This window comes from Paracoccidioides brasiliensis (assembly GCF_000150735.1).
Source record: "Paracoccidioides brasiliensis Pb18 unplaced genomic scaffold supercont2.5, whole genome shotgun sequence".
Taxonomy (NCBI): Eukaryota; Fungi; Ascomycota; class Eurotiomycetes; order Onygenales; family Ajellomycetaceae; genus Paracoccidioides; species Paracoccidioides brasiliensis.
Window position 1 is genome coordinate 1,413,700 of NW_011371362.1, and position 27,405 is coordinate 1,441,104.

Sequence of the window (27,405 nt, forward strand, 5' to 3'; positions counted from 1 at the left end):
TAATAGAATGATATGATTATCTATGAATACACATTCAATAACTGTAATCAAACCTCTTGAAAAGGATAAAGAAATGATGGAATTAGCTTCTTTAAAAGCAGTTATAACCCATTCTCCACATTCTTGTCCTTCTTGAAATTCAATCTCATCAATATTGTATGTGTCACAGGTCTGAAATTGATACTGCTCAAATAGAATCTGAAGATATTCAAATCATATATTGATATATTCAATATCTTCAACTGCTACTCTCTTTGAATCCATTGGCTTCTGTTTCACACTCTTATACTAAGATAGGTGTTCAATGAACCTATAAGTCCACATCTTGCTGACTTTTGAAGGAGAGGTAGTAGAATCTATATGCTAACATCTGAGCATTGAATTTGCAAAATCTTCAATGTGTTCAGTTATGAGAGGACAATTCTTTTCATCAAGCAGCTTGACCCATCATTTAATTGCATCCTTCTGACTCTCATTTAATCTCTTGTTAACTGGAATCTTTGCAGTATTCAGATTCCTTCCATTGATATGCGCTTGGAGATGTTGATAAGGAACCTCAAATTCTCATGACAGAGGTAGTATTTTGGAATTTGGGTTTTTTTGGTGGTAAGCGACAGCTTTTTGAATATAGTCTTTGGTATTTTTATCCTTATTTGACATTGTGGTGAGTTATTAATTGATGAAGATGATGAAGATGATGAAATTGCAAGATTTTTATCATTTCAGTGTTTTTATCATTTTGGTGTGGCGCACCCACACGAGGTGTGGGTTGCGCAGCGGCATGATTAAATGAAGAGGTTGGTCACTTCTTCTATTTTTAGCTAACGTAGTCCGACACCTAACCGATCACGACACCTAACCGATCAAATTTTCATCCTTATTTGACAATTTTTTAAATTGAGCAACAACCACGAGAGATTTTATATAGAAATTATATAGATTAGATCCTTAGGTCTGTTGGCACTGCCTAATAGTGTGTCCGGGTGTATTACACTTGCTGCAGGTGGGAGGTCTTCGCTTTCTACCTTCCGGATTTGGATCCTCCATCCAAACCTCCGTACGTTCAGGAGGCTCCAGAGGCTTAGCCATCCTAGCTAGAGCTTCTTGAGCCGTAAGGATTCCTTCCTTAGCTATATAGAAACGTGATTTCTCTCTCTTACGCTTCTGCTTAGCATTGGCAGCTCTCAGCTCCATGACTTCCTTGGTCAGTAAAGCAACATTATGCATGGCCGTATGACATCCCTTCACTAGTTGATCAAGAGCCTGATTTGTAGGACTAGAGAGAATTTCCGTACGGCGTTTGATTCTGCTGCTCTGCCGCTCCAACTGAGTCACATTGCGAGGGGTCTTGGGGGTCCAGGAGGATTGAGATCCGTGAGATCCGTGAGCTGACCCGGGGGGGTAGGAGTATGAAATTGAGTATGTAGGCGAGTAAGAACCTCATCTGGATTGTATGGCACTAGGCCTGTGGCTTTGAATCCGTTCTTTATAGTTATATCCTTCATAGCCTCCTGTCTAGCTGTTGTATAGCTGGCTAGAAAGTCCTCCTTGTCAATATAACTGATTCCTAGTCTCACGCTTTGTTCCACCCTCTTGCCATACGCTCTCTTTAATGGTGAAAAGCAGCTCACATCTAGTGGCTGTAATAAATGAGAGGAGTGTGGAGGCATATATAATGATATAATGCCGTGATCCAGACAGAATTTATCAAATCTGGCCGTGGCATGACTGCCATGCCCATCCAACACAAGCAGTCTATATCTGCCCTTCGTACAAGCTTTAGTAGCTCCGTTAAAGACCTTCCGCAGCCAATCAAGGCTAAGAGCGTCCGTGGTCCATCCCTTCTCACTAACGCCAATTGTCCAATCCTTTGGCAGCTGCTTGTACCAGGAGGCTTGATGAAGCTTGCCCTTAAAGATAATCATAGGAGGTAGAGCCCAGCCCGTAGCGTTAACTGCCTCGATCACAGTTGCCCATTCTCTATTCCCTGGCTGTAAAAGAGATGGCCTGCCAGCTCTCTCAGCTCTAGTAACCACCCAGGATGTTGAAATAACCCCCATTGTAAAGCCAATCTCATCAAAGTTATAGATATCCTCTGAAGTAATTCCATACTTCTTTATCGTACGATCCATCAGGGTAAACCATTCGTATATGATCTTTGAATCCTCGCATTGAGCTCGCTGATAGTCGTACTTGCGTGAGAACTTCGTCTTTAGTTCAGAATGCCGTTGTATAAAATCTTTCTACCCATCTTCCTCCCACGGTAGTTGTAGTAGTGGATTCTCGCGCCTCAAGTAGTAGATTAGCCATTTCTCGTACGGTCGCGATCCGGGGAGGCTGTCCTCTCTCATCCATAGAGAGTATCCATTGAACTAGAGATTCCTCTTCAGTAGAGGTCAGCTTTCGATTTTTTAGTTGAGCATTCGTGTACGTGGTTCCACCGCGTAGTCTATCGTAAAGCGTAGTATAAGGAAGCTCGTACGTCTTAGCAGCAACGCGAATAGATGAAATTTGCTTAGTTTCATAATCTTTAATAGCTAATAAGAGCCTGGCTTCTTGATTAAATGGTTCTTTGCTAGGTGTGGCTGTCATATTGAATGATTTAATAGAGTGGGTGATTGGGACGAAAATTTGATCGGTTAGGTGTCGTGATCGGTTAGGTGTCGGACTACGTTAATTCCTGCTTGATTGTTTACTAACAGCAGTTCAATCTCTTCATTAAGAGGAGTAAACAATAATAGTATAACTGAGTTGAACAAATTAGTGATTTTATTATTTCTTCTCCACAGAATCATGTTGATGAAGCATTTCATACATTATTAATCACCAAACTCAAATAGTTATCACTTTATTATCTTTTTTTTTATTCTAAATATCAGGATAAAGCGGTGGCACTTGTAGTAAATATTTTCTACAATGAGCATCACCACAAAATTACTGTCATGTCACTAAATGTTGTTCATTTAAGGATTGCTAGGAACTCAAGCATGTATAAACTCCAAACTATGCAACAACGGACCGGGACTAGATGAGCTTGTGATAGGAATTGTTCAAGTCAAGGTAGGTTTGTTTTGCGGGATATGGTTAACCAGTGCAGATGCCAAACCAACTAGCTGCAGCCTTAGATCTTCCAATTTTGGGCCTCCAGTAGTGCCTAAGCGCGGAAAATCATCTAAGAGTGATGTTAACAGCCATATAAGTTTTTGCTCCCGTCATACTTCGAACAGAATAGCAATTAAGGTTTCGACAGGACCGCCCACAATATGGTCTTAACAGTCACATCGCCATCCTCCAGAACACCACAATGAAGCACAAATGCCCAGATGGAAAAGGCGGGAATCTCACATAGAATGCAAAAGCAGTCGTCAGGTAACAAATACACTCGGTCATAGCACAGGGATATAATCACGCATCCAGGAGGTGCTCAACATATTCATCTAGCCGGATGACTCTAAATTGTGCACCCCATTGGGAACGGAATTCCTTCCGCTTGTATGCGCGACTAATGGTGGTGCTGAAGCTCACAAGTTCGACACCCCATCCCTTCTGCAGCGCACGCCCTACCATCTTCAAAAACCCGTCTGAGTATTCAGCTTCCGCTGCATCACCCGTTGCGAGTACCATGGTAGAGGGCGCCTCGGAATCGACTATGCTCTCCAGGATTTTCAGGTGTAGAATTTCGTCTACTCCCTGTTCCACCCATCGCTCTTGACGGGGTCCAGCGTTCGTTTCAGAGCCACTGGACTGCCCTTGTGCGATGCTCCTTGTGCCATTGTTTCGAGCATTCCCATTTCCACCTGAGGACTTTTTGCGTGAGAAATCTTTCGCTTTTTGGACTCGTTCAAGGATATTAATCTCGTAACCAATTGCTTCAGCTTCGTCAACCGCTGCAAACCGGTCAGAACCGACCAAGACCCTTTTGCTCGTCGATCGGCCTCTTTCCAGGATGATAGAGAAGTTGTGGAAAGACAATGGAATGCGAGGAATACGACTGGAAGTAGGAACATCTCGAGCTAGTTTGATGCAGTCATGGAATCCAACCGAAATCTAGTTTAATATGCAGGGTTAGTAAGAAATCACCAAAGAGGTTTTCAGAGCTAGACTTTACATTTGACATGTCAACGAAAACATGAACCCCTGCTGGATGAAGATTAGGTTCGTAAACCGTCAGGTTAGAAACCTGAAGCTTAAGCAGGTAATTCCGTTCTTTTGGAAAACGAGTGCTGAGCATAGAAATCAAATCGAGTCTTTTCTCAGCAGGGGTCCCTTCTAGAATAGGTTCAATGATGCACCTGCCAGACTTGGGACTAGATAATTTGTTGTAACACGGCGGGGTTGTCGGGGGAAGCGGGGTTGAGATGGCTTCGTTAAGAACAGCTGGATTAGGGTTCCGTAGTATCGAGAGAGGAATAGCGGGGCGCAGATTAGGTCCAGGAGGAATTTTGTCATCATCGTCAACTTTAGTAAGTGGGAAAATAGAGGGCCGGATGCGGGGCTTCTTTTTGATGTTTTCTACTACTCTCTTTTGCAGTAGAATTCGGACTTTTGGCGTGTCAGTTGTGTTCCCAGTCGCTCCAGCTAGCACCTCTTGTTCGCTAGCATCATGTGGACGGAGATGGTATTTTTCCTGACTCAGATTAGCACTCTGAGAAGCTAGTTGAATATTATCAGTGGCATTGTTAGCATCCGGAGGCCGACCCCCAGATAGTAAATCCCAAAGGGGTCCAAAATCCCCGAGCGGTTGACATCCATCTCGTCCAGTATTGTGGTCGGGGAAGGATAATGACGGAGCAATTGTAGCTTGCTCTGTCAGGGACGTGGGCTGGCTGTTATTGGAAAACGAGTAAATAAGGTTGATGACAGGAGTAAAATCCCACGTTGATGCGGCCTCCGAACTCGACATGAACTCGTGGTTTTAAAACAAGAAGAGCAATTTATTAAAGACAAATGCGTATGATGTAAGTAAATCGAGAAGCTCCAAAATGGTTCAGAAGCAAAGGAAGCTGATAGAGCATTTTAACACGGCACTGTGATGAATCATGATCGTAGCTGAAATGTTGGGAAAAGAATGAGATGAAAATTAGATGGTGATGACTCGAGTTGAATGAGGTGTCACTTGCAGATGATGAAGATGCCCAACTTCACCGCCTTCATATTGCCTTCATCAAATGGGACTTGAGCGTCATTCCTACGGAATATTGATATTCCGAAAAGGTAACCTACTCTGCCCGTTAAAACTCGTCATTGTGACATCACCAATAACAGGACAGCTTCGATTTCGTCACGGTCTCCTGAAAACTAACCGAAATCTTGAAAGAACAACGCCGCGCGTAGTAGCAATCAAGGATCTTAGTACAAGGTGAACCTGGGATCTCACAGAAGCTTAAACATGAAGCCCTGTTTGCGCCTCCTGACATCATGTTAAGGTAACGTCATGCCGCCGGTTGAGGGCCCATAACCGTAGGCTTTGAAATGTTACATAAAGAGGAGTAAAATCTCTCAGAGATTGTTCTATCTTTTCCATCTAACCAACACACTTCCAATCTACACAAACGATCCAATCTTATAACAAACTATTTATAACTCTTTTCAAATCAAGCAACACTTTCAAACGCCGCAATCATGTCTGACGCAGGACGCAAAGATTTCTCAACCAGTACGTTGCCATTAATCAAATGACATAGCCATTCTTCCCGTACAGTTCAAGGCTGACGTGTGTACATCAGAGGCCAAGGAGGAGATCACTCCCGATTCAACCAAGTCAACTCAGCAGAAAGTTAAGGAGGCTTTCACCGACACGGGCGATCGCATTGCCCGGTCAGTTTCCAGAACCCCATTCCACCTTGACGTTGTTGTCGTATGCTTACAATCATTGCAGAGGAGTGCAACCCGATCATGATAAGAGCGCCGGCCAAGATGTCTTTGACAAAACTCAACGGGCCTCAGATTACCAACGAGGCGGAGCTACCGAATCTATGTAAGGCCCACCGAAACACGATGACCTTCCTGACCCCTGTAAAGACCATGCTAATCAGTCTCGTTTATAGTGGCGACAAAGTGAAGGGCGCTTTGGGTATGGACAAATAAGCAGTCGCTAATTCGGGATGATGTTCGTTGTCGATGAAAATTGAATTGGCTTCTCTTTCACGACCTGTATATATGATAATGTTTGTATACAAAGGAATGACAAATTGAAAACGAGATTGCTGTTGAAACATCTTTTGCGTTATATTTTTCCCGTGTAACAGTAGTCGATGGCCTTTGATCGGTAGTACTAAACCCTCTCGTGATCCGCCAAATTCTCGAACATAGTATCTCTTCTGCGGACAAGGTTTAGGTAGTCTTCCTCAACTCGTTCTAGTTCCTTGTTCGCTTCCTGGACATTAGGTGGTAACCCATGAAACATTTTCACTTTGCCTTCCAGCGTCTTTACCTTCTCTCTCAACCTAACCGCACTTTCTTCCTCGACCATAATATCCTCGATTCGTAGTCCTTTGTCTCTTCCAATCTTTTCAAAAGTTGAAATTCTGTCCCGGTATTCCTCAACCTTTGCGCTAAGTAGCTTCGTTCCCCTCATCCAATCAGCCGTCTGGGAAGGCAAATCTGCAGGAGTCTCATATCTCTGCTCGTTCTTCAGCTCTTCCATCTGTGCACGAAGAGCCTGAAGTTCCTTCCCAAGGTAGGACTGTAACAGTTCTATTTTGCGCACTTGCTCAGCAACATCAAATTCCTCCCTTGTAAGGTCCACAATCCGATGGTTAAGTTCTCCAATATCAGTTGTAAACGTCCCCAGCAACACTGCGGTTTCAGCGAGCTCGTCTAAAACTTTAGCCCCCTTATCATCCAGACTTGACTCTATAATATCGAGGAGTTCTGTTTGGGAATCTGGGTTGGCTTCTTCTTGGGATAAGAGATTGCGAATTGTTTCTTCTCGCGCTGCATGAAGGAGAGCCTCTTCGTCATCTCCAGCATCATTAGCCACTGCAAGTGCGAGTAAAGTCTTAAGGGTATCTTCGTTTCGTTCAAAGTGTGGCACAGGATTCGGCGAATATTTCCGGTTAAGCCAACTGTTGATGTATGCCCAGTCCTTCGCTAGGGATGCGGCTTGCCGTGCTTTAGACGGAGATATGAGAGGTGTATCCATTGGTGATGTAGCATCCATTGCCGTCTTGTCAGAGCAAACTTCCTGATGCAATATCAAGTGCATAAAATATACAAGGACTTTTTTAGACACAAATGCTTAATGGTAAGCTCCGAATGGCTGACGGAAGAAGACTGTGTTGTCATGTTTCATGAATCCTTGTTGTGATTTCTTCGTTTTCGGAGAGTTCATCGGAACAACTTTAACCCGGAGGGCATATGAACACAAGATATTGACCGACAAATGTTCAACGGCGGCGAGTAGAACCATATCAAAACCCCTTAGTCGTAGATATGTCGAACTATTTATCCAAGTCCTCAGGGACAACAAATCCCGGATCTAACGGTGGGCTGGAGTCTCCGTTATCCCCAACCGATGCTATTATTCCCCGTTCTACGGCACTCTCCAACAAGCTCAATAGTGTCCTTTCGACATCATATGCGGACTCGGACATACGAGACGCCTTAGAAATTTTAGATGACAGGGGGGTTAAGAATACGCCGGAGATGAGAAGGCAGTTAAGACTTGAAGTGCAAAAGGAAGTTATTGACAGCAATGGCAAAATCGTACAGGATTTCGGCAAGGTTGCAGAGGTACAGGGTTAACAAAACTGCTCATTTGCGATACGGAGATATGCTAACTGTGCTATTACGAAGCAACTGACGCGAATTGGGACGGTAATCTCCAGTCTCAATAACGTGTGTGACGAGATGCGCAGGCACATCGCACTGGCAACGCAGGAGACGGCCCCAGTGCTCGAGGAAGCAGCCACGTTGATGAACCAGCGACAAGAGGTCGAAACCAAGCATAAGTTGCTTGAAGCATTCAGCAAGCATTTTACTATGTCTGAGGATGAACTTATATCCCTTACCTCGTCTGCAGAACCGGTTGATGATAGGTTTTACAATGCTCTCGCACGCATGAAACAGATACACAAGGATTGCGAAGTGTTACTGGGAAGTGACAACCAGCACCTGGGGCTAGAAATATTGGAACAAAGCTCGAAAAAATTGAATTCGGCATTTCAGAAACTCTACAAGTGGATACAGAAGGAGTTCAAGTCCTTGAACCTAGAGGATCCCCAAATCAGTAGTTCGATAAGGCGTGCGCTCCGAGTACTGGCGGAAAGACCTAGCCTCTTTCACAGCTGCCTCAATTTCTTTGCTGAGGCGAGAGAGTTTATCCTTTCGGATTCTTTTCATATTGCGCTTACAGATGTTGGCCCCGGCCAGGATGGTGACAGGGCAGCCAAACCAATTGAGTTTTCTGCACATGACCCTTTGCGCTACGTTGGAGACATGCTAGCATGGGTACATTCAGCTGCCGTATCGGAAAGAGAGGCTCTGGAAGCTCTTTTCATTGGGGATGGCGGGGAACTTGCAAAAGGTATTCAAGCTGGCGTAAATAGCGAGCCGTGGTCACGCGTCGACGGGGAAGAAGTGGTGTTTGATGGGAGGAAAGCACTGACTAACCTTGTTACCCGGGATTTGAATGGGGTGGCGCGTTCCTTGCGTCAGAGGGTTGAACTGGTTCTACAAGGCCATGAGGATCCCGTTACATTGTACAAAATCTTTAATCTTCTAGGTTTCTATGAGAACACATTTTCGAGGCTTATCGGGCAGGAATCAGGCTTGGTGACATCGATCGCTGCGTTACAGCAATTTTCATTCAACCACTTCCAGGCCCTGATGCAGGATCAAATAGCTGTGCTTTCAGCTGAACCTTCAATCCTCACACCTCCCACTGACCTTAGCACCCCCCAATTCCTCACTGACGCCCTTGATAACCTTGCCTCTTTAATGAAAGCTTACGACTCCTCCTTCGGACACGAACTTACAAGCAACGCATCTGGCGAAAATAATTTCACACCAATCATCCGAGCCTCCTTAGACCCGTTTTTGGAACTGGCCAAGACATCTTTGAGCAACCTATCCAACACAACTTCACAGGCTATTTTCCAAGTTAATTGCCTCCTCTCAGTCCGGGCAGTCATATCACCGTATCAGTTCGCCTGCGTCACTCATCTACATCCAATCTCCAGCACTCTATCAACCTTAAGAAATAACCTTCTCGAAATCCAACATAACTTCCTCCTGGACACATCCGGCCTACATGTCCTTCTCACTGCGCTAAAACCATTCACACCGCCACCACCCTCTTCCTCCCCACCCTCTCCTGGCACAGCTCCTCCGGAGATACCGTCGCAACACCCTCCAGATCTGGCAACCATCCCCTCATTGCCCGAATTCCAACCCGCGGCCTTATCTGCAATTAGCCAGCAACTTGATGATTTCCTACCTTCAGCACTAGTCGATGCAACCGAGAACCTGAAAGCAATCCACAGCCCCGCACTGGTGAAGAGTGTTACGGAGGAAGCCGTGGAGTCTTTCTGTATTGATTTTGAGTTTGTTGAGGGTATGATACTGGGGGCGGATGAGGCAAGTGGGAAAGCCGTGGTTGGGGATGGTGAGGATTCAAAAGGAGAAATAGTAGAAGTTGAAGAGGCTCGGGTGGAGAACTGGAGATTGCGCTCCTTATTCCCCAGGACAACAGGGGAGATTAGAGTGCTATTAAGCTAATTCCGCTCGGGTAACCAACATGTATCAAGTTCATTTTTTTTTAATGATCTGTATATAGTTATTCGCTATTGAAGAGATATTGGAAATATAATCGATTCCCGTTTGTGGATGCACATTGCATTTAGATCCTAGAAATTTACCTATGTTCAAAATATGTTGAAAGCATCCTTCGAGATGCTCCCCATTGGCTTAAACAAAGCATGCTCTACTGGGTACAATGGTCTGAATTTTGGCGGCTCACCCCAAAATTTTGTTGAAATTGACGACCCAATCCAGAAGGGAGCGTATCAATCCTCTTTTGCCCTAACTTCGTAAGGATCCTGATCCCTCTCACTAACACTAACGGTAAAAATTGCATCACTCAGCCAATCTCTCAAATACCTATCGCGATCATTCCCCTCCAGCGAGCAAGCTTCTTCCGCACGTACCGCATCCCACTCACCCCGCAGCGCCGCTTCCAACTTCGGTTGCATAACTGCCCGCAGATAGCCGCGCTCAGAATTCGAATGAAAAACAGAAATTACAACAGCCCTATTCTCAATTGCTGCCAGTGCATCATGATGGCTCATCTCACCCGTGACCAACACGTCCGCAACGGGTTTCCTATTATTCATCAGGATCGACGAGCCGGAACCGGGACATGTAGCTATGGTGCGGATGTTGGTCATTTCATGTATCCTCTTTCCCTGTGGCAATGCAACTGGGATACCGCTAGGTTTATCTAACTTTAAGATAAGTCTGTTGATGATTGACTGCAATTGGCCAGGTTTCTCAAGCTTGGCTATTCGGCCCATGCCCGCATTCTCAAACCCAGGAGGTGGATTTATTTCGGGATGGATTATGCTCCGAGTATGTGAGATCTGGTCACCTGAAATCCCTTCAGGGCCTGTGACAATATCTAAGAGCCAATCTGCCATCCCCCCAGGAACCGAGTCTACGGCTGTGTGAGGGCTATAGACGCTTATGCCATTTTGGGCGAGGCGGAGAAGAGAGTCTTGTTGAGGATCGCTTAAAGTCAGGGACTTGAAACCCCGGAAGATGATTGGGTCTATTCCGTAACGGGACCCGGAGGTGTGTTCCAAGGTCATGAGCGAATGGCTGCCAACATAGATATTCTTTTAGGGAGGTTCACGTACGATATGCGATGATAATGGAATCCCCACGCTCAATTGCTTCATCAGCCACAGCCCTCGTCAAGTCAATAGTCAATAAGACTGAATTATTCTGCTGCTTCGCGAAATTAAATGGGGATTCCAGGAGCACTACGAGTAATCGACGTAAGCAACCCTGGTCAATGGCAGCAGGTTCCCACAGCAGTTTGTTAACTCACAGCCAGTATTATCAAATGATTTATCGGCTAATTGTTCTGGGTATCTTCCGCAAATGAGAAGTGTAAGCCAATGGCATAACACAAAACATCAAAGCGGCGCATTATTGCTGGGTGACCTTACAGCTTCTTCATCGAGTTCACCACTGCTCTGGTGAACGGGGAGCACGAGGATGAACTGAAGCTTGACATCGTTGAAATGTTCCTCAAAGCAGGCCGTATCATTGACCTTGTTGAGTTCTTGTTGATACATCAACAAGTTGTATTCTCGGAAGGGATGAAGGAATTGAGATGTTAAATTTGATCTGCAGTTCCTTTGGTGAATCAATTTTCCCCGCGCAAGCCACCCGTAGCTAAAGCTTCAGCCACAACGGCATCAGTCAATTCACCAGCCACAATTCTATAACTAGTTTACCCGACTTGACATTTGCTGACCAATTTCGTGAAGTCTCCCAAAATGATTTTTTGGCATCAAGTTCCTGCGGTCAAAACGGAGTAATTAGATCAAGATAACAAGAAGGAAAGCGGCAAATTAATATATAATTGATGCCTATTATTGGCATCCTAAGCCTAATCCCCACACTCCTTCTTATTTCCTTTATTATTTAGATCAACCATTCCTATATGTTCCTCCGTCCGACCAATTTCAGCAGAAGCTGTTTCAACCTCATCCGTCAGCACAGACCTTTCTACTTCACAGCTGGCGTTCGCAGCGCCCTCAACACCTCCATGACAGATACGGCAAACACATCAGGTGTCTCTGCCGCTTCTATAAAGGACACGCTGATTGCCAAGCTAGACGCTCAGCATGTGGAAATTGAGGATATGTCAGGTATACCATGTGCCACCAGAATTCAAAATCCCATCCCGCATTTGCGCGCTTTGCGTGCAAAGCACGGTCATACAATAATTACCGGCATCCATGAATGCATTTTACGTAGATACTTTTAAGGCTGACTACAATTTCGTTTTTGTTTCCGCCGTTTACATAGGAGGCTGCGGGCAGGCGTTCCAGGCAATCATAGTTTCCCGGCAATTCGATAAGAAAACCATGCTCGCCAGACATCGGCTCGTCAACTCCGTTCTCAAGGCAGAAATCGCAGCTATCCACGCCTGGACGCCCAAATGCTATACGCCGGAACAATGGGAGAACGAACAGAAGGCACAGTCTTGATCAATGGGAGAATGGACAAACTGCGGAATTGCATCCAAAATTCGGGGTTTGAGGCACAACGCACGCGGGATAGCGGTGGAGGTATTTGATTTGTGAATATCTTTGAGATACACCTTGTACTCTTGTTTTACTTTTACACTACTTTTATATGGATACACTTGGTTCGGCGTTTGGGAAATACTGTTTCTATATCCTTCAAGGCAAAGATTAACGGGATGCTATGTAGGTTTAAGAAATTACTCTGGCATATAGGCTAGGGGTGCCAATGAAATATGTATTATTCCAAATACATACACCAACAGCCTCATTCCTTTTAAGGTGGCATTCTAGCATTGCAGTGAGAGATTGGTAATCAGAATACGGGCCCAGATACCCTTCACGGGGACCGCATTCATCTATCCCAAAACATTCTCCGCCGTGGAAACTATTGTATTGTAAGGCCTTGTTAGCAAAAAAATCCTATCCCCTGAAAAATCGACGACCCTGGAATTTCTTACCACTAAGACCCGTGTTATCAGGTTCGATAAAAGTCTTCTTAACCTTACCATCCTCAATCACCAGCACATACCGCTTGCTCCTAATGTTCCCGAAAATCGCCTTAGCATCGAAGCCCAGATCCAGAGCTTTGGTAAACTTTCCCATGGGATCTGCCAGGAATCGGATCTAGAATATGATAGTTCGTATGTCAGCTACATTAAAAATAGAATATGCAACAAGCACATTGCATTATGGGGTTGAGACACGCCACATACACCGCTCGTTTGTTGAGGGTCAATCATCCGCGACCACGCACCGGTTCTATATTCGGAGGAATCAAGTGTCAGTTTTTTCCTGAACGATATGGCCAAAAGAGGGATTAATGCCGTCGAAGGATTGAGGATAGCTTCCCTCCATATACAAGTGAGGGTTCCTTACACAAATGGATCATTGACAGAAACCACAAACACCCTACCAGCGTCCCTCAGCTTCTGGTGTTTGATGAAGCCAGGAACGTGCGATGCGGAACATGCGGGGCCTATTAATATTGTTAGCCTATCGCAAGGAAAAACTAAAGCAGATAGAAGAAAAAAACAATGAATATTCTTTTGTTCAAATATCTACAGATATCAATTCCAGTGAAGCTGGTTATATCGATTGATGTGCCTTATGGGACAAAATATCCGATTCCTTCAAAGGGACTAATAAAGTACAGGCACTTTACTTACTAAACGCCCCAGGGGTTCCAATAATCAATCCCTTTCCCGTCAGCTCCTTGGCCAAATTGATCTTATTGCTGGGTAAGTTCTCAAACAGAACCATGTGGTCTGGCACCTCATCTCCAACTCTTACGAAAGAAGGGGGAGTGCTGTGGAATAGAGCAGCGGCTTGGCCAGCGCGGGGAACAGTTCTGCCGGCGAAACGTCTGGCTGCAAACATAATTATGGAGAAGTGTAAATATTGATAAGAGTGAAGATCAGTGGGTCATTTGGACTACACTCGATCATACAACTGGGGCTTGCGAAGTGTCTGCTGGTTAGAAAGTTAAGTTGTGAACGTCGAGGCTCCGTAAGGCCGTCGGGAGTGGGTCTTTGTTGTTCCAGGAACCAATCCAACCAATCCAACCAATCGCCCAACCAAACCGCCCAACTGATTTTCTTCTCCCCCATATTCATGATAAGAACTTAAACCGCTCATCGCAAATTCTCAATGGACACACAAACGACCTTGATCTGCAACAAAGGCAATCATATATCTTCGACAGATAATAAGTCATTGAATGGGATGAATACTCTCCCATCTTAACTGCGGAGGCGCTTTTGACTTTGTGTGATTCGTCAACTAGTTGCGACGTGGATGACCTCCGGTACGCATTTGGGAGACACCAAGTTTACTTTCATCTATTTTCAGTTGGTCCTTTGGGCCGCCTGGAGTTCTTCTTCTCGTATTGTTAGGGATACGATCTCACATTCTTCATGTGCTTGCTAACTTGGCGTTTCCTTCATTCAACTAACTAAGGGAAGGTCGTTCCAACTCAAGTTCACATCAAAGTATCCATCCTGTTGAAAATCCCGTTTTGCTCATATGATCTGCCAAGCCAAAAGTAAAGGTGAATTGGGGCCATCAAGATTTCTTCAAATCTTTCCCCGCGATGAAGTGGTAAACGCAGGCTGCAGATTGGTTGCAATAGCTGTGGCAGCCGTTGATTGACCCAGAGAACCGCGCTCGTGATTCCAGTTAGCCCTTCTGATGGGTCGATATTGACATTCAGGCTGGCACGCCAACAATACCCCAGATGATCGCCCAAAGGCGCTGCTTGGCTCCAAAAAGCACATTGCCATTTTCCCCGCAGGAATCGGCAAAACCTAAGTGGTTGCTCGTTGGGGATAGCTGCATTTCACAGGATGATTCTGAAGGGCCAGATTGCAAATACAACCACGTTTCATTAGATTCACATAAATCCCCTGAGGAAAACGTGGTCTCAGAACCTTGTTCCTTACTTAGGTATAACTACCTATTTCAGTTTTCTGCGGGTTGGTCTGGGGGGCGGCGTTATTACGCAAGTCACAAACTTACGCCACTTTGTACGGAGAACGGAGAACGGAGGCCTTGCGTTTTCTCCTGAACAGGCGTACTTCTCTACTGATAGTCACGCCAAAGAAAAGAAGCGACATTGCACCATTGTTACTGGCTCCCAAATCTGGTATTAGCTCTTGTTTGGAAATCCAGTCTGAATCTTAAAGAAGCCTTATCGCATGGAAGGGTCCAGGACTTGTTAACTCTAAAAATAGTGAAGGCACCCGACGGCTGGTCAGAGAAAATAAGTGGCTTTAGGGAATTGAACCCTTCTGCCGTCCCTCCTTCACATCTCTGGAGATGTCCAAGAATGTTACTCTACTCGAAGTTAGTCTCAAAATCAAGCAGCTAAAGCAGTCACACAGATCCGGGGAAATGAGCGACAGATGCCCAAATTATCCAGCTTCCACCCCTCTGACCTTTTTCTCACCTTATCTTCTTCCGTCCCCACCCCTCCTTTGGCGAATGCAAGGAAGGCCGCACCACCTATCAAGCAAGGATGGAAAAAAAAAAATCAAGAAAGAGAACCTAGTAATTGAACAGGAACTCAGGGGAACAGGAGTAACTCCATCTATCTATCAGACTATTTCCCTGTTTTTCTGTTTCCAGAATCTACAACTAGTTGGTTGAACACACAGACCTCCATCCACACCACCCCGCCAACATTGATCATCAACCTCCTCTCTTAGCCCATCAACCACACTGCCGCTATCCCTCGTCCTTCCCCTCCTTTGATGAACCTTGGAGGAATGATCAGTTCGCCAGTTATCCGACTTAACTATCCAATTCTTGCCAATGATCAAAATCTTCTTGTTCCAGTGTATGGTGCTTGGTGTATGATACACAGAACAAGACCTAAGGGCCGTTTTTGTCCAGGAACTTAAAGAGGGTCGACTTGAACACTGCCTCACTGCACGATGCGAACTATCTGGAGTACACCAACAAGCTACCCTTGACCGGAGTACTCCCAGGGACCCACCGAAAAAAAAAAATTGATTTTCACACTTGGATCTGTGATCTAACCACGCAAAGCATGCAAACTTATACAATGATTGCATTAGCTCATGACATCTGATAGTTAGAGTATGTAGGACGTAGTTGTTTACGCCATGGTTGACGCCATGATATTAATATGAATGACGCTTTATAATAGAGAACATACTTGTCGATGCACATGTACCTACTTGGGGAGAATTAATCTCCTAAGGCATTTTTCTTTCTCCTTTCAAATGTAATGCTTCCACTATCTATTGCAACGGGATCCCCATGGTCAGTATATACTGGTATGCACAATATTCCAAATTCTCATTGACATCATATGTTATTACACATGCGTTAAAAACTTTTCTTTCTACCACTTATCTCTTATAAGTCCCTATATACGAGCCTAACTATCCACCCAGAAAGAATATTCCACACCTCCAAAACTATGGATGCATGTGTTCCTGGTTGACTGCTTTCACTATCATCAATCAAGGTTAGCTTTTTGAGAAAATTTAAACATTCACACCCTACTTGAACCAAGGTATGCAATATATGACAGTATGATCTCAAGATCCCCCTTTTTCTATTGGCGGGCGGTTCCATGGAACGAGGATACCATCTAGTTGAGCGTGAGCGCCTGACAGAAGAACAAATTGATCTGTCACATACTTCCGCAAAAATATACGTAATTGAACTATCAATGTGTAGAAAAGTAACTTTTCTTTTTTTAATCCCCGTCTTTTCATTTTCCTTACTGTGCATCCTGGCGGGAGAATGAGGCTCTGCAGTTGAGGTTGGTTGGAGCGAGATAGAAGGGAGTGTGCCGTAGGCGATAGGTAAGGGTAACTATAACTAGTTATGTGAGTGGAAGCGTTGCAAATTCGGCCTCGATTTCCAAAGTTCATTTCGTTAAAGCAAGTCACATCCCGCAGCAAGTTTTGTTGCCAACTGAATCCTGTAGGAGCTTTTCATTTCCCATTTTCTTTTCCCCTCTTGATTTTAGATCGTTTATTTTTTTAAATTTTTTTTTTTTCTCATTGATCATGGCTCTACTCCGTCCTTCGTGGGCAAGGAATGGATCCGGTATATGTGATGAGAATATCTCACCAATCGAATGAAGAAAGGAAATGTCAAAGGAAACATTTCTAGAATAAATCGACAGACATACACAATGTTTCTCTAGATATGAGAGATAAACTTTCTCGAACTTCTTCAGAATATTTAAAGTTCCTAGTAAATCCGGGGAAATTGTGGCTTGAGAAGAAGAGAATCACATACAACAACCACAATTCAGTTCACTCAATGGCTGCCCGTATGATTATTTACCAAGACATTGACTTATTAGTTACGAAGCAGTTAATTATAGGTTCAACAGGAGAAAGGGAAAGTTTTAAGTAAATAGTCAAACTTTCTCCTCCTCCCAATCCTCACCAAGAAAATCATCATGTAAACAAATTTTTCCCGACACATAGTGTCAAACAATCGCTCGCTTCTGTGTACTACTGTGAACCTCGAGGATAGTTAAATAAAGTTTGCCCGGTCTGGCCTTCGTCAGAAGCGTGGTCTGGAACTTGTAGAAGGCGGGGTTGTATTTTTAGTGGAAGAAGGACAATACTTCTAATTGGGGAGGGGGTGGGAAAAAGGGGTAAATCTAAACGGTGAAACAAGGAAGATGACGCTGTCGGGTGTATCGCTTAGTTATGGTGGAATGTGAATGTGTTTTACCCTTCTGTTTCCTTTAAAGTTGTGCTTTTGCGTCAGGGGAGATTTTTGACTAGGCATTTTACTTCCCAGATGTTTTTTTTTTTTTTTTTTTTCGATTTTTCGTTTGGCAGGGGGGTTGTTTTGTCATGATGTGGGCTAATTACAGGCGAATGTTGGTTTATAAATTGGGCCCACTTTTTTTTAAAACCTTGATCAACTCTGGTTCCCCCTCAAAATAACCACACTCTAACATAACTCTGCCCTACAACCAACACTCGAAACCAGGGTTAGGGTTGGTTATGGTTAGGTCTGGTTAGGATTAGAACTAAGGGGTAGGATTAGAGTTAGTTTAAGGATAAGGATAAGGGCCTGAGATATATGATCAAAATCAATACCACCAGGAGCATACAGAGAACATGTTGTGAAATATGACTAGTGAATGTAGTTTTAATGGGGGTCATGGTCTGAAAGTTTAAACCAGCTCAAGATTTTTCGGGTCGAATTTTCAAATCATGTTCAACTTTCTTAAAACCAACATTCAACTGTACGCCCGTTTGTTATATGATGATGATGACGGCGACATGGTTGATCGATGACGAAAGGTGCAGGGATCATAACTTCAAGATGTGAGCATTCGACTGCGTGCAAATCGTTAGTTAACCCACATATCTACGGCAAAAACAACGTCGATCTTCCCGATATCTTATCACCTAAAAGGCAAAATAATATCCAAGAGAGAGAGTTATGCACGTACCTACTCCCTGCCTGCTCCGATCACTCGAAACAGCCAACCTATTTCATTTCATTCGCATATTTTTTTTTCTTTCTCCCCCCTTTTCATTTGGGAAAAGGTTGGAAAACTGGCGTTTTCCTTGGCCACGGCTGTCTTGATCTGATATCTATGATCACCATGACTTTATTTACTCCGATAAAATCTCTGCATGATGAATCAACACTCAGATTTAGTTGGATGTCGAATGTAGGACGATCTTCAGCCCTAACCAACCCTGATTTTCCCCGTTCTTCCCCTTTTGCAGTTTCACCTGTGCATGAAGTCAATCAGGCTTCCGTTAACGTGGTCTCTCCTCATGTGCCGTTGGAAAGTGAAAGTTTCCTGCATGTTTTTCTTTCCTTTTTTAAATAAACAGGGGAAGGGAAATGAATGATGGCTACAAGGTGCCTGTCGTGGGGTTGAGAGAAGGGCATTGATCCTTGGTATGTGATACAGCATGCAATCTGCAGAATTTCTTGAGGAGGATCATATATTCAATTGGACAGAGTGGGGTTGTTGGAATATACTCAAAATTACAGACCCCTGGACGACCCGTATCGCAAACCGTGTGTATTCTCTCGAGGTACTGGATTTTATTTTGAAATTCGTACCCTCTCGTACTCTGACCTCTCGATCCAATCCTTCATCCACTTGACCTGGTTAGTTATTTGTATGTAATATTGCATATGCTGTTTCCTCATCCCTTAAATCACTTTTGCCTCCCTGGCATCTGCATCGCTACTTGTCGCCAAATTGGGACCCATCCGACCCACCGTCTCTTTTAGCTAGTGCACGTCACTTAAATTTGACGGCAGCAGTCGGGGAGGAGGGAGAAAGGAGGCGAAAAGTGAGAAAAGAACTTGTATAACTATTTAACTGAGTGTACTTAGGTAGGTAATAAAACTGGGCGTTTAGACGGATAACTCTCTCCCCCTCTCTTTTCACATAAAGTAATGCAAATAATGCACAGTTGATAGCTACCCCGTCTTACAGCTACTTGGGTATCATGAACTACGTGAAGAGGGCGGACCAATGTGCCCATACATACCTGCGTAACCAAGGTACCTAAAGAATTGAAGAAGTGGGGGGGGGGGGGGGTGTGAAGGAAACGAAAAAATAAAAAGAAAAAGAAAAGAAAAGAAAAGAAAACAGGATTTTTGCAAAGTTTTATTTACTTTATCCTAAATATTTGCCATCTTTCTTGTTCATGTGTGGAGCCGAGCCCGGATGAGAAGGGCAACCTTCGGTCGTTATCGTTGGACTTAGAGCCCCTCGTTAGGCACAGTTCACTAGGAATAGATGGAGCCTTAGTTATATAGATAACTATATATGTACCAGATAATCAATTTTGTTGTTCTCGGAGTTTGACGACAGTTAATATGGGAAGGTAAAACGTCCATGATTTGGAGATGAAGGAGAATATTTCTCCAGAGTCCAAGCACGTAAAATAAGATATGGGAGAGGGCCTGGAAGAAGGATAGCTGTCCATGGCTACTTGGGGCTAGTTATTCATATTTTTAATGCATTATTAACTAACTACTGGGCTGTTTCCAATTATTACTTAGTTGGCTGACGTTAACTAGTTAAGTTATTATATATTTTATCATAATTAACTACATCTTTTCCATTTGTAGCGGCTGCTCAGCATTGACAGTTCCCGAGCAATCCGTGAGCAAAATGTGGAGTATTTCCTCTTTGTTAATTAATATTTCCTCGCTGCTATTAGTTGTGATTAATTCCCGGTTGCTTGAATTCCGTTCTGCTTTTTGCATCTTTAATCCCAGAGGTCCCCTTCTCTATTTCTCATCCTCGTAATATTATTCGTACTTGTGGTTTTTTTTATTTTATTTTTTATTTTTTTATTTTTTATTTTTTTATTTTTTATTTTTTTTAATTTTCATTTTCATTTTAGCAGTTTGTTCGCTCACTACCTTACTTAACTGATGACTGATGCACTATTAATTAACACACGGCCCCAATACAACCGCTACAACCGCTACCACCACTACAACCACCACCACTACCACTACCCGACATGAAGCTATTATTATTGAAATAGAGAATAATAATAGCCTTGTCTTTCCTTGATCCCCGCCCTTCTTCTTCTTCTTCTTCTTCTTCTCCTTTTTCTTTCGTTTGCTTTCCAATGCCCGTCGTTGTGATCAACAGCCATCTTCACCAATTGTCTTCATCTTCTTCCTCCCGTGGCCTGCCGTTGCCCACCACTATCACCACTCCCCCCCAACCAGCAGGACGACGACCACCACCACTTCATCCCAAATCTCCTACGCCCCTCCTCATCACCATCCCCATCATCTGGTCGACTGTTCCAAGTTGTTGTACAACCCCACCTGGTCCCTGCTCTGCCATCTTCTCTAGTACAGCAGCAGCAGCACTATTTACCACCTATCGCCAGCCACCCAGCATAACTGCACACACGCATATACATACATGCACACGCAAACACCCGCTCACTCACCCTCGGCCCATATAATAATATTAAATTGATCTGCCGCCCGAGTCTGAAGACCAGACGCTTATGAGGCTCTGGATCCCGTCTTCACCCTGTCCTGTCGGAAAATCTGCGCTGACTTCTGGTTGGTGACTCTCCGACTCTCTAATTAGCGGCTTGAAAGTTTTCGGTCCGACTCTAGATAGTTTGTTTAATCACTTCAGCAGTGTCAGCAAGAACTCAAAAGCACTCTGCAAACATAACAATTCTCATTCACTTACTAACGACTCTCTCCCTCACTACCCGCACTACCCACGCTCACTAAACTAACTTCCAGCACATACCAAGTCAACTCCAAACTCCCCTCCCCTCACCCAACCAAACCAATCCCCTTCTCCTCCTTCTCCTCCTCCTCCTCCTTCTCCTTCTCTTGTTCTTCTTCTTCTTCTTCTTCTTCTTCTTTCATTCTTTTCCCTCCTCTCACTATATTTTAATTTTCCCTTGCTCTCCCAACTCTCTTTTCCTTCTTTAACCAACCCTTCCAATACCCTTCTTTAAACCTCTTCTTCCAATCCTATCCATTGTTTGGTGACTGGGTACTTAATTCATTGAGCTCTCCACTGTTTCATTTTTCATTTTTCATTCCCTTTTTATCGTGATCTTATCTCCTCAGGGGTCCAGAACCTCCCTCATCTTTTCTGTCGCCACAATCGTACCTTGAGCCATTAAATTAAACATGGCGTTGGACAGTACCCCAACGGCGGGTACTACCACCGCGGGCAATTCTAGCGATTTTGTGAGATTATCCTCCGCTCTCCCTCTTCTGTCTGTTTATTTTCATTCTTTTTTTATTATTATATGTCATAGTATATATGTGTTATATCTATTCTCGCGAATGTTGCATTACTAATTTGAGCGTCCGTCTCTTCTAGGTTCGAAAACTCTACAAGTAAATACCTCCCCGATCGCAGTTAACGGAGTTTTGGGTCCAAAACTCAGTGTATGAGTGTTTATGATTATTCTCTCAATAATATATTCTGACTTTCTGCCTTGTGTGCGTGCGTGCGTGTGTTTGTTTATAGGATGCTCGAAGACCCGTCGTACTCGCAAATCGTGCGCTGGGGAGATGACAACGACAGCTTTGTCGTATTAGAGGTGAGGCGCACATAGAGGGAAGCAGCAAACCGAAATGGATCATGGACATTAGAAATCTGACTGCCTCCTGTCTACTGCTTCTAGTGCGAGAAATTCACCAAATCAATCCTTCCAAAGCATTTCAAACACAGCAATTTCGCAAGTTTCGTCCGACAACTCAACAAATACGACTTCCACAAGGTTCGCCAAAATAACGAAGAGTCTGGCCAATCGCCCTACGGGCCTAATGTAAGTCTCAATTCTCGAGCATCACATGGACCCCATATATGTTATTCGCAACGATGCCAATACTAAATGCCATGGTTTCTCCAGGCCTGGGAGTTTAAGCACCCAGAGTTTAAAGCCAACAACAAGGAATCGTTGGATAATATCAGGAGGAAAGCCCCTGCTCCTCGAAAACCGGCCCAGATGACCGATGAATCGTTCCCTAGCCAACAGTTCGACATGCTGAATCAACAGCTTGTAGCCCAGGCCCAACAGTTCCAGCAACTAAGTGATCGTTTTACACAATTGGCCATGGAAAATCAGATGATGCAAACCGAAGTTAGAAGAGCCCAGAAGACAATGCTAAGCCATGAGCAGGTTCTACACTACATGATGAATTACCTACATAGCGTGGATGTGAGGCACATAAGAGAAAGCAGAACAGCAGCAGTAACATTCCAAGGCGCAGGTGGATCAGATCTAAGCCCTTCCCAAGTCGCCCATGTCGATGACGACCCGGCCTCTCCTTTACAACAAGCTTCCAAAATCCTGAGCGAGCTGAGCAACGAAATCCAACTCAATTTGGGTAGTCTCGAGTCAATGAGTGACATGCAGAGTCGGCTTCCAGGAGCTGCACAAACACCACCTCTAGATCAGACACAACGGAATGGGACACTACGGCCCCCTACTTCGGCTGGCTCAAGCTCAACACTAGGCTACTCTAAGCTGAATGGTGAACTGGAACAGATGGTTTATCCTGTCGGTGCGCCCAATGGCATTGAGCCTTTGTACAGCGATCATGTCAATAACATGCCATACTCCTCCTTCCCGCCAAAGGAGCTGGATCCTAATGACCCAAGACGGCAATATGTGGATGGTCGCAAGAAAAGCATGTATGTTAACCCAGGCTGGGTTTCTCCGCCGCGCATTCTCCTCGTTGAGGATGATCAAACTTGTCGCCAAGTTGGAGGAAAGTTTTTGCTCTCGTTTTGCTGTACTGTCGATTATGCGGTATGTAGATTTTTTTTATTATTCAAATTGTTCTTTGTTTCCATTCTAACGTAATACTAGCTCGACGGTCTGGAAGCTGTTCATAAGATTCAGGAAGGCTCTAAGTATGACCTCATATTGATGGACATTATCATGCCCAATCTGGATGGGGTGTCCGCCTGCAGTGTAATCAGGAGAGTTGACTCCACACCAATAATCGCCATGACATCAAATATTCGAAGTAGTGACATTGAACTCTATTTCCATCACGGTTCGGATAAGCCATTTCTAAATTGTGCATCTTGAATGAATCTCCATGCTGATTCAAAGCGCTTTAGGAATGAACGACGTCCTCCCCAAGCCATTCACTCGACAGAGCCTCCTCACTGTTCTTGAAAGACACCTTAATCACCTCAAAACCATCCCAAACGCTATGGAAGCGCCCCCGTCCGCCATCGTTGCCCCCGGGGGTATAACTCAAACGTCAACAGGCCCGTCCGTGAAGGACGAGAATTCTCCCGGGCCATCCCCAGCAGCGTCGATGAACAACTGGCAATCCCCTGGCCAATTCCAGGGCATGTCACCCATCACATCCAACGTCTCCGGCCAATACTTGCAGCAGCAAACACCCACAACCGCCGCAGCAGCATACGCACTAGACCAGAATGGAGTCCAATTCCAGCCACAACAGCAACTTGCTACGATGAACCCTAGTGCCGCAGCTCACGTGCAACAGCAGCAGCAACAACAACAACAACATCAACATCAACAACAACAGCAGCAGCAGCAGCAACAACAACAACAACAGCAGCAGCAACAACAACAACAGCAGCAGCAGCAGCAGCAACAGCAGCAACATCGTCGCCAGATGTCAGAAATGGCCGGCACGGCGGATGCCAATTTCTTCCCCAAGAGACAAAAGATCTTTACGCATACGAATCAGACACTTGTTAATCCCATGCAGACAAGCCGCATACCCTGAAGACCGCGTTTCCATACTTGTTCGCGTTCCTCTTCATTGTATCATGTCTCCCTTATTTCGATATTAATATTTGTCATCCCTTTTCAAAAGCCGAATAGCCTCACTTCTTTTACACGAAAAGAATGCACTCATATATATATATATATATATATGTATATGTATATGTATATATAGCCATTGAAAACGACCCACCAAACAAATTTAAAAGGAAATCGCCTGTTCGAGAAGCATTTTTATGTATATACACGCATAGACACGCATACACACGCGCACATACGCACACACGTACACACACACACACATGCACGCACGCACGCACACACGCACACACACACACATATATATATATACGAGGATCTGCTTTGTCATTAATTGGTGTAACATAATCTTTCCCTCCAACCTTCCTTCTGTCACGCCTCTCCTTCTCACCCTTCTCTGTGCTCCGCTCTGTGTGAAGCAACATTACCACGACGATACGAAGAAAATATTTGTGACGCTTTCGAGTCATCGATGACCTATAAAACCGTCCATTACACACCACACACACAACACACACACACACACACATATATATATATATGTAGCATTGCTGCTGAAAACCACACCACTCCTGTTTCCTGACTTCAAAATTCCTTCTTTATCTCTTCTTCCAGGTGATTGCCTACAGGTCTTGAGCCATTTATTTTAATTTTATCCTTCTTTGCAGCAGACGACTTTCTTGGCGTTCATGAACGACTAATCATTTCATTTCATTTCATTTTCATTTACTCCCATTTGCGAGAATCACAAATATGACAAATTAATTTGGATGACTGTACTTATGAGATGGATTTTTATCATTCCCATTATTCTTGACGTGATTCTTACCAATAGTCACGACCTATCGCACCCTGGTTTCTCTTTGTTGTCTATGGTATTTGGGTACATTGAATAGGATGGGATTGGATGGGATAATTTCATATCAGTGTGTATTCTGTTTGTGGAACTGTTCAATTTTTTTTTTACATTTTTTACCTTTTATATATTCTTCACTTTTAATATTTCCATCACAAAAATTTTGCTTCTCTTCAGAATCTTACTGAATTGTGACTTTGAAATATCTGCAACAGAACATCAAGTGATTTATTTAAAGAAAGAGAATGAGAGAAAATAACAAAACATTGTAAATCATCATTCTCAATCAGCAATTAGCAACTCTATATACATTAAATTTTGTATTTTTATGTCTGTTCAGTGAAGCTATTGGCAACGTTGCTAGAAATGAATAGATGATGAATATGTTTCATCTATAATGCAATGCCTTATATTGTTTTTTCTTTTCTTTTTTTTTTCATCTTAAACTTTTCTGTGTCTATATCATTATGACAGATGTTTTCTTACTATTTATTCTCTTAACTAAGATGGAAATTTTGGATTTTTAACAAGTTAGAGGTCTGATATAAAATTTTGAATAAATGATTTCATCTCTTTTTATATATATCTATCTATATTAAAATGCAGATATATAATTTATTTTTTTTATATTTTTAACTTACTTATATCTAAATTTTTATTTAATTATAAGAATTTTTTTTATTATTATACTGCTTCTGTTTTTTCCTTTCTTTTCTTTTTCTCTCATTTAATGTTTTTAAAAAAATTATCACATTATATTACACATACTTTCATCTATCTTTTCATTCTATTGTACATATAAATATGTATATACATACATTTCATGTGCAGAATAAAAATGGTAAAAAACAGAGAGTATAAAAATTTAGATGTGATGAAAGAGCTACATTTTTAAATTTTAAACACTCTTTATCAAAGTTTTTAAAATTTTTTTTAATTCAGCTTTTATTTTTTTTATTTTTTCACTTTGAAATTGTTCATATTTTCTTCATTTTATATTTGTATTTTCTTTCTTTTCTTTTTTAACATTTTTCAATTTGTATATAATATATCTTCAAATTGATTATTTTTTAATGTAAGTTTATTACACTTCAAAAACACTTTTTATCTTTTTATTAAAAGATAAATACTTATACATACTTTTTAATTTATAAATATATAACAATATATAAAATTCAAAGTAGTAAATATTACATCTTTTTAACAATTTTTATTTTTTAAATAAATATTAATATTTTCAATTAAATAAATCCAGTGAAATGTTAATAAAGTTTACTAATATAAAAATTTCAATTAGTAACTAGTTATATTAATGAAATATTTACAAAATACAGTAACTTTTTAAGAAAAATATTCAATTATTAATAAAATTTATTTATAAAGATACTTTAAATTTTATTTCTAAAAAGCTTATAAACTTTAGTATAAACTCAAATTTTAAAATAATAAATAATGTGAAAAAAAATTTTATAAAATTTTTTAATAAAATATCTGCTTAATTTTTACTTTGTATATAATAATAATTATATTTTTATTTTTATTATAATTTTTTAAAATTAATTCAATTAAATTAAATTGAAACTATAATTCTTTATATTTTATAAATTTAATCATTTTTAATTTTAGACTTTACATTTTTTGATAATTAAAAATTATAATTAAGTTAAAAATTAGTAGTATATTAATTAACATACTTAATATTTAAGTTATAACAAATATATATTTATTTAATAGATAGTATTAAATGAAAATTTTACTTTTATTTAAAATTTATAGTTATCTAAAAACATTCTTAAATTTTTAAACTTTATTTTCAAAATCTTTTACTACTTAATAAAATACTTTACATTAACTTCAAATTATTTATTAATAAAATTATTTATTATCAAGTTTTTCTTTAAGTTTAATTTCAAGATATTATTAGTTATTCATAATCATTAATAAAATGACTTTATTAAAATTATTATTTTTAAATATATTTTATTGTAAGAGTTTGATAATATTTTTATTAGTTTGAACTTTATTAATTTATAAAGTTTTTTGTACTAAGCTATAAATTTTAAAACAACTTAGTTAAGTTAAATATATAATTATTATTAATATTTATATATTTTTTCATTATTTTTACTATTTTATAAACATTTATATTAATATAAATAAGTTAAATATTTTCATTATTTCTACTATTTTATAAATATTTATATTAATATTAAATAAGTTAAATATTTTTTAATTTACAGTCAGTTAATTAGTATTGATTATTTATAAATAAATATAATTTAAACACTTGTTTATTATATATTAAATTACTAAAAAAATTATTACTTAATATATTTTTAGAATATTTCTATTATTTATAAATTATTTTAACTATATTGTTTAAAACTATTTGCAATAAAGACTTGTATAATAATAAGTTATCATTTAGCCTATATTGTTATAGCGCAGTCACTGATAATATAAAATAAAAATAATTACTCTGATTTCAATCATA

General features: G+C 41.7%; 9 protein-coding genes across 9 annotated transcripts; 4 read left to right on the top strand and 5 right to left on the bottom strand.

Annotated features, from left to right (window-relative positions):
- Positions 1 to 3,405: 3,405 nt before the first annotated feature.
- PADG_04906 (uncharacterized protein) lies at positions 3,406 to 4,903 on the bottom strand (the record flags this gene model as incomplete). The annotated part of the gene is made up of 2 exons (XM_010762126.1): positions 3,406 to 4,047; positions 4,109 to 4,903. 2 exons carry the CDS (start codon positions 4,901 to 4,903, stop codon positions 3,406 to 3,408), a joined length of 1,437 nt encoding a protein of 478 aa, XP_010760428.1.
- A 719-nt stretch (positions 4,904 to 5,622) lies between these two features.
- PADG_04907 (uncharacterized protein) lies at positions 5,623 to 6,087 on the top strand (the record flags this gene model as incomplete). The annotated part of the gene is made up of 4 exons (XM_010762127.1): positions 5,623 to 5,656; positions 5,727 to 5,817; positions 5,879 to 5,977; positions 6,048 to 6,087. The coding sequence occupies 4 exons, from the start codon at positions 5,623 to 5,625 to the stop codon at positions 6,085 to 6,087; spliced, it is 264 nt and encodes an 87-aa protein (XP_010760429.1).
- Positions 6,088 to 6,274: 187 nt separating this feature from the next.
- On the bottom strand, positions 6,275 to 7,162 carry PADG_04908 (uncharacterized protein; the record flags this gene model as incomplete). Its single annotated transcript, XM_010761887.1, has 1 exon — positions 6,275 to 7,162. The coding sequence occupies one exon, from the start codon at positions 7,160 to 7,162 to the stop codon at positions 6,275 to 6,277; it is 888 nt and encodes a 295-aa protein (XP_010760189.1).
- Positions 7,163 to 7,434: 272 nt separating this feature from the next.
- On the top strand, positions 7,435 to 9,720 carry PADG_04909 (Golgi transport complex subunit COG6; the record flags this gene model as incomplete). Its single annotated transcript, XM_010762128.1, has 2 exons — positions 7,435 to 7,734; positions 7,798 to 9,720. The coding sequence occupies 2 exons, from the start codon at positions 7,435 to 7,437 to the stop codon at positions 9,718 to 9,720; spliced, it is 2,223 nt and encodes a 740-aa protein (XP_010760430.1).
- A 287-nt stretch (positions 9,721 to 10,007) lies between these two features.
- PADG_04910 (YbgI/family dinuclear metal center protein) lies at positions 10,008 to 11,300 on the bottom strand (the record flags this gene model as incomplete). Its single annotated transcript, XM_010761888.1, has 4 exons — positions 10,008 to 10,768; positions 10,857 to 10,982; positions 11,051 to 11,094; positions 11,167 to 11,300. The coding sequence occupies 4 exons, from the start codon at positions 11,298 to 11,300 to the stop codon at positions 10,008 to 10,010; spliced, it is 1,065 nt and encodes a 354-aa protein (XP_010760190.1).
- A 371-nt stretch (positions 11,301 to 11,671) lies between these two features.
- PADG_04911 (uncharacterized protein) lies at positions 11,672 to 12,221 on the top strand (the record flags this gene model as incomplete). Its single annotated transcript, XM_010762129.1, has 2 exons — positions 11,672 to 11,879; positions 12,040 to 12,221. 2 exons carry the CDS (start codon positions 11,672 to 11,674, stop codon positions 12,219 to 12,221), a joined length of 390 nt encoding a protein of 129 aa, XP_010760431.1.
- Positions 12,222 to 12,680: 459 nt separating this feature from the next.
- PADG_04912 (uncharacterized protein) lies at positions 12,681 to 13,637 on the bottom strand (the record flags this gene model as incomplete). Its single annotated transcript, XM_010761889.1, has 4 exons — positions 12,681 to 12,884; positions 12,974 to 13,019; positions 13,137 to 13,236; positions 13,427 to 13,637. The coding sequence occupies 4 exons, from the start codon at positions 13,635 to 13,637 to the stop codon at positions 12,681 to 12,683; spliced, it is 561 nt and encodes a 186-aa protein (XP_010760191.1).
- Positions 13,638 to 20,733: 7,096 nt separating this feature from the next.
- On the bottom strand, positions 20,734 to 21,152 carry PADG_04914 (uncharacterized protein; the record flags this gene model as incomplete). Its single annotated transcript, XM_010761890.1, has 2 exons — positions 20,734 to 20,884; positions 21,061 to 21,152. 2 exons carry the CDS (start codon positions 21,150 to 21,152, stop codon positions 20,734 to 20,736), a joined length of 243 nt encoding a protein of 80 aa, XP_010760192.1.
- Positions 21,153 to 21,769: 617 nt separating this feature from the next.
- On the top strand, positions 21,770 to 24,017 carry PADG_04915 (uncharacterized protein; the record flags this gene model as incomplete). Its single annotated transcript, XM_010761891.1, has 5 exons — positions 21,770 to 21,841; positions 21,926 to 22,069; positions 22,154 to 23,056; positions 23,117 to 23,306; positions 23,374 to 24,017. 5 exons carry the CDS (start codon positions 21,770 to 21,772, stop codon positions 24,015 to 24,017), a joined length of 1,953 nt encoding a protein of 650 aa, XP_010760193.1.
- Between the last annotated feature and the right edge of the window lie 3,388 nt (positions 24,018 to 27,405).